The sequence below is a fragment of the Gasterosteus aculeatus genome, chromosome Y (genome assembly GCF_964276395.1).
Source record: "Gasterosteus aculeatus chromosome Y, fGasAcu3.hap1.1, whole genome shotgun sequence".
Lineage (NCBI taxonomy): Eukaryota > Metazoa > Chordata > Actinopteri > Perciformes > Gasterosteidae > Gasterosteus > Gasterosteus aculeatus.
The window spans coordinates 390388-402825 of record NC_135709.1 but is presented as its reverse complement, the minus strand read 5'-3'; the positions used below and the strand labels follow the sequence as shown (position 1 = coordinate 402825).

The 12438-nt window shown below is 45.8% G+C and overlaps 1 protein-coding gene across 8 annotated transcripts in view; it reads right to left on the bottom strand.

Annotated features, from left to right (window-relative positions):
• Window positions 1-12438, bottom strand: part of LOC144391265 (cytosolic carboxypeptidase 4-like) — a 71925-nt gene that overhangs the window by 10787 nt on the left and 48700 nt on the right. For all 8 annotated transcript variants that reach the window (XM_078097868.1, XM_078097871.1, XM_078097869.1 and 5 more), the window contains 5 exons: window positions 10138-10318; window positions 3859-3988; window positions 2554-2685; window positions 2377-2439; window positions 2162-2275 (listed from right to left, as the gene is read on the bottom strand). In XM_078097868.1, the coding sequence (XP_077953994.1) occupies window positions 2162-2275; window positions 2377-2439; window positions 2554-2685; window positions 3859-3988; window positions 10138-10318 (620 nt within the window). The remainder of the gene's footprint in view (window positions 1-2161; window positions 2276-2376; window positions 2440-2553; window positions 2686-3858; window positions 3989-10137; window positions 10319-12438) is intronic.

Sequence of the window (12438 nt, the reverse complement as noted above, 5' to 3'; positions counted from 1 at the left end):
CGCCAGTCCCACCGTGTCCAGCGGACACCCGAGCTCCCGGCTGGCCTTGATGAGCTTGTTGAGTCTCTTCCCGACGGCCGCTGATATGCTGCTGCCCCAGCAGACCACTCCATAAAAAATGACAGATGCCACGACAGAGACCAAGAAGGTCTTTGCACTCCAAAGGACCTCAGTCTCCTCAGCAGATAGTCTGCTCTGACCCTTCTTGTAGAGTGCACGGATGTGATCTGTCCAGTCCAGGTTATTGTTCAAGTGAACATGCAGGTACTTAGAAGATCTCACTCTCAATGTCTGTTCCCTGGATGTTCACTGCTACTGGAGGAGAGCGTTTACCCTGCGGTACTCTGACTCCGCCACCAGCTCCTTGGTTTTGCTAGTTTATCTGGAGACGGTTCCGCTGAAACCATCCTAAGAAGTCCTGCTAAAGTCTCTGTACTCCCAGTCATCACCGGCCGAAATGAGACCGACGATTGCAGAGTCACAGAGAACTTCAGTAGGTGGCAGTTGGCAGAGTTGAATTAAAAGTCAGAGGTGTATATGGTGAAGAGGAAGGGAGCTAGGACAGTTCTTCGTGGGGCCCCCGTGCTGCAGAACACCAGGTCCGCTCTCTGATGACATCTGGACCGCTGAGAGTCTTTACGCCGCAAACTAAAGACACACCTCTTCAGACTCTACCTCGACTTAAACACTAACGGATTGTAGCACTTCCATTATACTTATAACGGCTCTTATCTATAGCAAGTTGTAAATCAGCGTATTTAATGAAACTTTCTTGTTTCTAGTTTGTGTCCTTATGGTTTAATGCACTTATTGTAAGTCGCTTTGGATAAAAGCGTCAGCTAAATGACATGTGATGTGATGTACTGTGGACGGTTGGTGAGATACTCCTGGATCCGAGTGAGATGGTGGTCCACTCCGGACTGCTCCAGCTTGTCCTTCACAAGTAAAGGCTGGATGGTGATGGTGGTTCCAGCCCGCTCCAGGTGAGAGAGGCCTCTGTGTTGCAGGTAGATCATGCACCCCGATGCTGGATTGGTATGCTTGGTAACTGTAGATGGACAAGGACCAGCCTCTCTAGTGTCTTCATCAGGTGGGATGTTAACGCCGCCGGCCTGAAGCGGTTTAAGTTCTTGGGTCGTGGGGTCTTTTGTACCATGCAGGACGTTCTCCACAGCCGTGGAACTCTTTCCAGCTTCAAGCTCAGGGTGAAGACGTGCTCCACTATCCCGCAAAGCTGGTCTGCAGGACCTGAGGAGCCTTGATCTGATGCCGTCTGGACCTGTGGGCTTCCTCAGTTCTTTTCTCACCTGGTAGGTTGTGAAGGAGAGGTTGGCGGGTGGGGGCGATGAGCTGTAGGGTGTGCTGATCGTGCACTGCAGTGTATGGGGAGTGTGGAGGGAAACCAGGTGCTGTGGGTAATCAAATGTGTTGAAGAATAAGGTCATTCTGGTCCCCCGTGGGCTGCTGGTTGGGCCCCTTGTATCCAGGCGTCGCCTTGAGGCCCTTCCAGACCCTGCTGATGTTTCCCACATCAGACAGGCTGTAGATGAAACACAGATCCATGTCGCCCCTTGTCCCTCAGAACTGTGAGCACGGTGCTTTGGCGCTCACACCATAAGGTGCTGAAGCCTCGTGGTAGCTCTGGTATTATGTGCTCTACAAATAAAGGTTTGAACTGGGGACTTGATTCTACCGAGACACAGGAGTCCGTTTGATGGGGTGACGCAGACAAAGACACATTGATGTTTCACGTTTGGTTTGTGATCTCTTGGCTGAGCTGCTAAATCAATGTACAGTTTACCTGATAAACTGTGTTGAAAATAAAGTGTATCTAACAGCAACTCTTGTCTTTTCCTCAAAGTCCGGCAACACACCGGAATTTTTGCTTGTTAAATGAAATAAAGTCTTCTTAAAATAAACCTCCCTCTTCACAGGAAACATCTTAGTTGGTTTTAGTCAACAAAACTACTTGTTTACTAAAGATGTCTTTGGGTTTATAAAAGACACAGAAGTGAGTTACCTGACAATTAAATCAACGCTAACTCGTCTTGAACGCGATAATAGAATTTCATTTGGTTTTGCTCTAACTTTGACTCGAGAAAGAAAGACTCGTGGACTCGAGAACAAACAACCCGACACACCCGCGTGTGCATGCACACACCTTGTAGATGCCCTGGTCGCAGCCGTTGTGGGTGCTCTCCATGGTGTAACTCCTCAGCACCCCCATTTCCCTCCAGACCACCACCCGGGCCGTGGCAGACCGGGACTTCTCCACCTGTTCAAGGAAGGATCTGTTTTTCACGTCACATCATTTGATATCAATAATATATCGCTTTAAAATGTTTATTTTCTCATTGTTCCGATTTCTTTTATTACCAAATAGTTGCAGCTGTTGAAAGAAAAGGCCGGTGCGAGACGGTCCAAGGTCTTTGGAATGGTCTACGAAGGAAGCAGAGGACAAAGACAGTTTTCTGTTGGTCGCTGGGCCGTGGAGAAAGGACCACGGAACCCCCCATGGCCCCCCATGGCCTGCTGTGTGTGTGTGTGTCTCACCCTATAGCCAGGGTCCTCTTTCAATCCCACGGTGTTAACGGCAGAGCCAGACTGCCACAGAGTCTCCTTAACGCTGCAACCATACAGGAAGACGTTCTTCTTCCTGGAGTGGCCATGGTAGTCACAGAACACCTGCAGGAGGAACACGTCTCTGCATTACGCGTCCGCCCGACTTATTGAAGCATCTGGAAACGCGTGATGAGCTTTTCCTGCGTCTGATGGTCTGTCGGGAATATTTGTCTGGAGTAATTCTTGGTTGGTCTGTGATGCAGAGCTTCATTATTTAATAATGCTTAATGGCTGCTTATGTAACTAAACTCCTGGGTGCTTTTGCTTTCATTCTCATAGCATTGCGGATTTGGTTCTTTTGTAGTTAAGATAATATATTCAATAATTGAATTATTTTTATTATTAGTAGTAGTAGTTAGTAGTAACCATAGTTCAGGAGGTAAATGTACAGAAACCAGAGTATGCACAAGTAGCACAGCAGCCTGTGCACAAGTCCATCCATCCTTCCAACATCATTGCTTTAAATCAGAACAGGTAAATAAGGTCAATTCATTACAGGTCTTTCTTATTAAAGCCTCATTACGCTCGTACCATGTCAGCTGTGTCAAGCTGGATAATCAGCTGCAGCTACTGCGGGAGAAAATTAAACCCTCATTCATTTTGCTGTTTTGTAGTCTCATTGATTTGAAAATGTTCTCCAAATTTAGAAACACTGCAGCTGGAATCTAATTCATTTTGTGAATTAAAAATGAATGAAAACATTTCGAAAAAAGCAAAGACTGAATTTCTGGAGCAACAAAAAAACCTCCCTGACATCACAAACCTTTGGCTGGAAACTAAGTTTGCATTCAGCAGAGTTGCATCAACATTGCGTTGCTGCCATCAGAAAGATACCTGATGAAGTGGACGCCATCTGTTGTCGTTGCCACACTGCTGTTGGTGTCTGATCGCATTGGGCCGTGATGACGGACACACTCATATGGTGAGAATGCACCACCCACACGCTGCAGCAGCAGGTCATGGACACGACGCGCTGTGTTCGCTGTCGGCCTTCAGAGGTGTTTGTCAGTGTGCTGCTGAATGTGGCTCCACGCTGAGCTCATCGCCATGGCGTCGCCTACACTCACTATATTAAATGATTTTACCACCACGGCTGTGACTTTACATCACAAGTAGCGTCTCAAACGGAGCTGGAACCGAACTTCAAAGCTAAACGAAGGGAGAGCGCAACACGCCACAACAGCCAGAGACGGCGAGCCGGCATGTGGACGGGACAGAAGAGCCTGTGTATCTCACCAGTGGCGTCCGTCCTATACTGTTGAGGTAGTAGAGCAACCCTTTAGTGTGGTAGATGGTCGGACAGAGGACGGGGTCGGGTTTAGACCACTGACGATTCAGATCCTCGCTGCTCAGATCACAACGATTCCTGGAGAGACACAGAGGACAGAGAGGACATTTGGACTGAGTGCAGCAGCCATGATGTTGGTTAAATTACTACTTGGTGTGTTTCCTCAACCTTTCAGGCTAAAGTGATAGTGACCATGAAAGTGAATGGAAGATATTAATAACCAAACCTACTCTGCTTGTACAGGCAGTACTATTCGGTTACATTGGACACACAATCCAGACGCACCAATAGGAGCTCAATCATTCATAATTATACTAAAACATCTCATGGTAGAAGTCAGTTAGTCACAACTAGTGGTGTAACGATTCATCCATTGAATCGATGAATCGATTTATATTCCTGCGATCCAACTGAATCGGCATTCCGGACGACATATATCGATTACAAATCGATTGAGATGGTACATAATCGATTGTATCGATACTTGGAAACTGCACATTGGATTTAAGCACAAAAGCGGTGTGGATGCGTGTTTGTTTGTTAGTTTTTAGCACTTTAGACACGTTAAACGTTACTGGATTCAGTCTGCCTGTCTGTGACGTCATCAGTTCGCAGCGGCAGCCGCGCAAAACTCAGAACAACAACAACAAAACACAGCGTGGAGGAGACGACTGCAAGCGAGACATTTACAAACCAACGTATCGATCCAGTGGAAACATTTTGGCTTTTGCAAACACGGAGGTGTTCTAAATAAGTCGCTCGCTGTTTGTAGAATATGTAGAAGCCAAATAAAAAACCACGGAAACACAACGAATCTTTCCGGCCGTCTACTAAGGCGCCGTGGGATTAAACAACGCCGACAGTCAGGACCTCGAGCAGCGTCACCGCTGCAGCAGCAGCAGGTAACTCAGCTCTGCAGACGCCTCAGGCCTCCAGCACCAAACTCACATCACAGTAACAAGTTTATCTGTAAAGACGTGCGACCCTACGATGTGGTTGAACAACGTGGTTCTGTGAATTGATCCAAACATTGTGTAATTATTGTGTAATGTTTACATTTAAAATGGCACTTGATTCAAATAAAAGGTTAATATTTGCCATCAATTGTTGTTTGCTTGTTTATAATATCCATAATTAATTTAAACCTGATTTCCTTACAAGAAACAACAGGGATCTCAGAAACTTTGCCTGCACTGTCCAGTAAAGTTACTGAATCGATTTCAAGTCACTGAATCAAATCGAATCATTCTAAATGAACCCAGATCGTCCATGAATCCAATCGGCAACCATGAATCGTGATTCGAATCGAATCGTTGTTAAAATGAATGGTTACACCCCTAGTCACAACCCAGATGAGCTAGGAGTGGGTAAGTGAAAGGACCGCCCGACACAGTTAACATGTAGCTATTATGAAGGTGTCATTTCCAGTGATAGTACAGCTCAGTAGTAGTAAAGGTTGTGTAAACACGATGCATCGGCCTGTGAGACCAGTCAGTGTCATCAGGAGCATGAAAGATAAACCTCTGTTAGTGTACAGGAGGTACAGCACGGTGGCACTGCTCTTTAATCATCTGATAGTGATATCTTCTTTTTTAATTACACATCCACAGCACACATGAAATGCACAAAGAACAATCAAATCAACATTTCAGGATATTTAGTGAGTCGTCTATATCTTATGATATTTTGTAATACTGTATATATATAATGTAACTTCTTAGTGTGGCCCAGCTTGTTTCAGGTTGGAGTGACGTCAATACCAAGAGCTTACAAGCAAACAGTTTTTCGAACGTTGCAGCATGAAAACATGTAGAGGGAGGAACCTGTAATAGGCCTCTGGTGAGAACGGTCATACGTGCAGTGGCAGATTTGTAGACATTACAATAGTTTTTTTTAGTCTTCAATTGCAGCCCAAGTTTCATTGGGAATTTCCCTCACTGGTTTACTTAACCCCCATGCAGCCTTATAGTCCAATTAGGGGGGTGTATGAAGGCCTTGGGCTCGCTCATGAGCCGGTCCTGTGCAGAATCGATCACCAGAATTCACCATGGAAACCACATCGATTTGTGTCTAACTTCATCCCTGTAGAGCATCACAGATTGACACCCAGGGCCAGCCGCCCTGTTCCACGAGTCTGCTGCTGAAAGGGCTGAGATGGTCAACAAAACGCCAGTGGGGGGAGCACAGTTTGATTCACCTTTCTTAATAGGATCCCGGTGCAAGATCCCCCCGTGTTCCACTACAGCGCCAGTGACAGTAAGTAAGTGTGTGTGCGGCCCTGTTTTAACCGGCTTGTGGGGACTTTGATTACAAAGTCACGCTGAACGCACCTTTTTCTGTGGGACCAAATGGGGACAACTACGTTAAATTACTACATTATGGGGTGAAGCGTTGCATCGGTTTAGGTTAAGTCTTGAGGAGATGAATGTAAGTCAATGTAAGGTCCCCGAACGTCAGGACAACACTGACGTGTGTGTGTGTGTGTGTCCCTCGCATGTGAAACAGCATTCTGTTTGCATTTAACTTGTGTGTCTCTGAGGACGGAGGTTTGTGTTCCATCGCAGCTCGATGTCATGTGAGCACACTTCAGCTTCTAAATAGCAAACACAGAACAAAACCAGAATAGATGTTTTAACGGTGCTACGGTCCTTTCAAAACATTGTGTAACTAATGTGTAAGTGTTTTTTTGGGGGGGGGGGTTGTTTTGGTTGATTCATTATAAATGATTGCCATGACAACGGTTTTTCTTTCATGGTGTTTTGAACAAAGCATTTCTAAAAATCCCAAATCCCCGGGCACGGACACAGAGGAACACGGAGATCCAACGCGGTAAACTCTTTGTAAACTGTTATTTTCCACAACATTTGCTCCTCTCTAAACGACACTGCAGCTGGCTGCCCTCAGGCGCCGGTGTGTGTGTGTGTGTGTGTGTGTGTGTGTGTGTGTGTGTGTGTGTGTGTGTGTGTGTACAAAAATAAATGGCAACGGGAATGATTATATTTTATTCTGTAAGCTTTTCACACACTTAATAATTTGCCATTTAACCAAAAACAGCTAAATCCTTGTAAATCATGTGTTATATTGGGTTCATAAGTTCAAGAGGAACTGAGAAATGAGTTGTTCATTGGTTTGGAAATATGAATACAGTTAACACGCTGCAATAAGTCCATAGAACCGTTTAGGTAGAGCGTCGTTTCTACCTTTTGATCGGTTCGGTTAAAACAAACATCCGAATCAAGACGCCCTTCATATGACGTCTTGGTTCGAAGGCGAACAAGCACAGGAACTTCTGAGGTGATTTGTGACATTGGCATGAGCCTTATCACTGATGAGGCCTTTCTCCTAATGAAAGAACGCATGTGTGCTGTGGTGACACCAAGTGTGTTCCTAAATGGACCCGAGGCTTCGTACCGTAAGTCCACAAAATAATGAGTGATCTGCCCACTGCCGCCGTCAATGGTCCGAACCGAATGAATCCATCAACATTAACAGAGTGGCGGCGCTCCGTGTGTGTTAACTATCGCTGTAGGACGCCAGGAAAAACAGTTAGTTGGGATTTCATTTCAATAAACGGAAATAAGATATGCCAAAATAACAACTGACTGCAAAAGTACTAAGTCGCTATTTGTATTTTGTTATTTTTCTGCGGAAGATGAACTTTAAGAGGTTTTTCTTATTTTTTATTGGAGCCTGGATTGGTCATTTTTTAGCAGCTCCAGTAACACTCAAAATAATGTAATCTAGATGTGAATACGGCAGCGTTGTTTGTACACAAACAATTATATATTATATAATTATATTATAAGCACAGCTTTGCCCGACCACGACCTATATGAGGTATGCTGGCCTGGAAACGTCCATTTACCTCTTTGTCATATGATCATTGGAGCAGCATTGCAGTTACATAGCGAGGCTCCAAAGACTTACAGAGAAGTGACCATAGAGTCAACTGATCCAGAGTCTGCACAGTCACACACCTTTTATTATAGACCGCTAAGCCAGACGGATACATTTCTGTTTCCTCCTTGATGAGTGATCTCTAGAACTTATAAAAAATATTTCATCTTCATTTTGCCAAAAAAACAACCAAATATATATTTCATCTTGAAGACATATATGTTATTAACACTAGTAGAGGCTCTTCAGTTTACCGTGTAGGAGTATACAGATGATTGATGGCCCCTTGATGAAATATCACAGCTGGTTTTATTATTCAGACAACAGATGAAATGAAATGTGAAATGTGAGCTGTCTTGCAGTGACAAGCTCACAGAGGACGATGACCAACTATCCAGTTCCCCTCAGCTTTAAAGGGCCTTTCAGGGAAATCAGTCCTACTCAGAGGGAATTTGGTACTTTTGGTTTGCTCAATTTGCTCTGGTTTGGTGTCACAGTGCACAAATGAAAGCAGAGAGATTGATTTGTGTCCTATTCTACTTTTGCCCAAATGGACCACACCAGGTTTTGATTGAAACCTAAAACTATATGTTACATGTGAAAGTGCAGCTGTGGGCTGCTGAGCAGAGAGCGCATCAAGCTCTCTTCCTGCAGGCCGCAGACACAACCGGTTGGTGAACATTTAGCAGCTAAACAGATATATAGTCCCTCAGGAGTAAGTGGACACCAGACATGGGACTACAAAACCCTACATTCATCCCACCATCCAAATGCACGACTATTATTCTGTGTCAGCTTTATAATTAGATGGTGTTTCAGCCTTCTGCCTCGAGTGGAAAAGACATTGGATTCTTTTGCCATATTTCACACAGCAAGACGAGCACAGGACACTAAAGTACATGAATGTGGCCTTCAAGACATGACCGAAGCAAACGTATCCCAAAACTGAGGGGAGATCCTCCTGTCAATACATCACATGTCAGTTAGCGACTTACATTGCATGTTTAACACAGTGGGAGCCGTGTGCAGGCGTGTGTGTGACAGAGACGGAGGGAGAGCAGGGAAAGGAAATGCAGCTGAACGAAGACGCTGCAGGATTTAAATAGCGTTAAAAAAAAATAAATACAGCAAACGCAATGTGTGGCGGCCGGACCCTGGTCCTGACACCTGCCGTGGCCCTGCTGACGCCTGCTGCTCCCGTCATCATCATTATTATTTTAGATATTACTCATTTTATTGTACCAACATTACCTTCTCCTAAAGTCTCTGTGCTCTGTGGATGGTGGTTCTATGTGATGGTGGTTCTATCTGATGGTTGTAGTTAAGTAGGGGCGTGGACAGGGAGGAGTCGGGTACTACAACAGTGCGCTCAATTCCAAGTTGATTGGGATGTACCAAGGAAATGTGCTTGGATTCATGCGTTCACACACATTGATACATCTGGATGGCATTTGGGTTTGATCGTACGCCATGTTTCAGTAAGAAATCCACGCAAGTCTTTGTACATGAGGCGCCAGAACCTGTAGAAGAACTGGGAGAACTTGGAGACCATCACGCCATTCACCAACAGCCAGGGCTTTGGTGAATGGAGGCTTTTCTTGCAGTTCACCCTCGCTGCCGGTGCGTTGCCAAAGTCCCATATCATCATCCATATCAGAACCATATCATCCGGATATCAGCAGACAGAGCACAACCCTGCCGGGCCCCTCTGCACACTCTCAAGCACATATGTCAAACTTGGGGCCAAGTCCGGCCTGCCGCCGGAGTCTGGTTGGCCAGATGAGTGACAACGACAGAACGGTCCTCACGCATGCACAGTCGCTTCTGCTTCTTTCATCGGATTGTTTTGCACGTCAACCCCCCCGTACGTTTTGTGCCACTCCCCCACGGCCGTACCGCCTGCGGGCCGGATCGTCAGCGCCACCCCTCCAAATGATTATAATGGTTCGGCCCGCCTTTGATCAAAGTGGGCAGTATTGGACCCGAACCTGAAATGAGTTTGGCACCCCTGCTACACAGACTGCCGTTTATCTTCAGCACACTCTGTACGCCGCCGTTTATCCCAGCGGCCAATTTTACTCTGATGTGTCCGACTACGACCCCCACATCAGCCCGATGTCACTTTGTGATGGGGCACACAGCGAGCTGGGGCATAACGACTCCTATTACGTACCCCTGTCACTGCAACGTATCCAACACAGCCTTTTTAATCACGGCGGTGTACCAGGGAGTTCTGAGCTTAGAACGGCACACAAATGCACTGCTCCACATTCCCATCGCGACCATTCTGCATAACGGAGCTGCCCGTCTCGTCCATGCCTCCCACTCACGTGCCGTTGACGACTCCGTCCGGGTTGAGCATGGGGATGAGCTTGAAGACAAAGGCCTCCCTCAGACTCTGGGCCACAGGGTCACTGCTGCACAGAAACTCCAGGGTGCCCTTCATCACCCAGCTGGCATTGGACTCGCCGGGATGGACGCGGCCTGTTAGCACGATACAGGGACGGTTACCTGGACAGAGACAGAGGCCGAGACGTAAGACGTAAGGGTGGAGTGGCAGAATCTTCAGTCACTCGTAACCTTTACCAAGCTACAGATAGGCCACATCTTCAGAATGCCTTAAATTGCCCTGGTCGATTGTTGGAGCAGCAATAATATTCTTTTTCCGGCTGTAGTGGCTGTTTCTTCTCTATCTGACCAAACCGCAGTCATCCTTTTTCATTTTGTAAAGCTTGAAAGTGTGTTCCCATGATCGAGGTAAAATGATTGACCCGAGTCTGGTAAATTTCAGGGAAGCATATTCATTGAATGTTTTAGTAATATATACACATTGTAATTATTGTCCAAAACCCTGTTATTTTACTTTATACCTATTTCAGCGAGGCCAAACATATGCATGTCCCCCTTGGGTGTCATAGAGAAAATTAACAGATTTGTGACCTTTACCCCAGAAGATAGTTTTTTTTTTTCAGTGGCTTCGGTGGGTCAGGAATCGTGACAAACAACTGAGGGAGCGCCAGCGCCTATATTCTTACATCTCCTGTGTTCTCTAATTCTCCGGCATCATTCAATTATTCACGATGGGTTTTTAATTAAAACCCCGCTGACGGCATGTCCTCTAAGGCCATCACAACAATCTATTAAGCTCTGTCAGCGCTGGTGACAGATGGACAATTATGTCGGCTACCCGAGGCCACAAGTAATAATTGTAATGTTGCGAAAGGGTCATATATAAAATTTTAGTGTCAGAGATTACAACGCGAACGTGGTGCAGATAGCAAGCGGGTAGACGAGAGCCTGTGATCAGTTGGTTGTTTAAGCTCTATGCCAGGCAGCTATTGAGGAGATACTGTGGGAAATGTTGAATAGGTGGATTGGCTGGATAGAGATTTCAGGTTTCTTTCTAAATTGAATGGGATTGTAGATGATCACCTCAGACCTACAGTGGGGAAAAAAAGTATTTAGTCAGCCACCAATTGTGCAAGTTCTCCCACTTGCGAGATGCGAGAGAGGCCTGCGGGAGGACATGCAGGTCGGACCAGCTGACCCACCGGAAAACCAAGCATAGAGGTGTGAAAACGGACAGAGCTCACTGGACAGGGACTCGGAGCCCATCGTCTCTGAGATTATCCACTTTTTGCCACGGAGCTTGAAACCGCTGGCGCCGGGTCGGAAGATCCGTTCCAAACACTGACGGTACCAACGAAGAGGCAGGTTTATTGGGCTTATTGGGATTAACGTGTTTTATAAAAGCTTTAGCGGTTAGTTGTGGAGTTGTAACGTGGTACTTAATTGCCCCAGATTCTGTAATCTTGCCTGAGAATTCCATACTGTTGGATTCCCACTGCGGGAGTGGAGTTCAGGAGCAGAGCTGTCCAGAGCAGCTGCACCTCACACAGGACATTTTTGGAATGCAGGAGACCGTCCGTGTGCTTTTTTGTCATCACCACTTTTCTTTGGTAAATCAAAACAGGCCTGTGGTTTCCCCCCCGGAATGGGGGAGCCAATGTGTCTTTGGCTCAATTTCACAGCAGATCATTTCAGTCTTGTAATGCGTTAAAAGGTTTTGCTCATGATTGCTTTGTGGATTGGAAAAAAACCCAACTGGAACAAATACTATACTACATCTCTTTTTATTCATATGGCCATGTGCCAGTGTTCAGAACCTCGCTCCACTTCTGCTTTAATGTAGTTTATCTGTTTATTAATCGAGACACAGAGACCTGTATGTTCTTCACAATTCAAGACACATCCAACATTTCCAAATGTTCATTTAGATTAATGCTGCACTATTTAAAGGCTCACTTCTGCAATGTTGGAGTGGAGTTTTTAAACTAAACTGTCCACAAATTTCATCCTAAATCATATTGACGTGTGATTTTATAGTGAACTCCTTTTGTCACAAATTCAGCAGAAATGATAAAGGCACCACCGGCTAGTATGTCACCAAGCAAGCCAACTATCAGAGGGACGTCACGTTTGTTTGAGAGATTTATTGTTTGGTTTTCTAGCCGCTTCACTGTTTCCTTCGAACATTGCATTGCTGAGAATAGCATGTCCACAGAACAGTGCTCCCACGTACACGTAACCTGCTTACAATCCACATGGAGAAGCCTCTGGGGACACTGCAT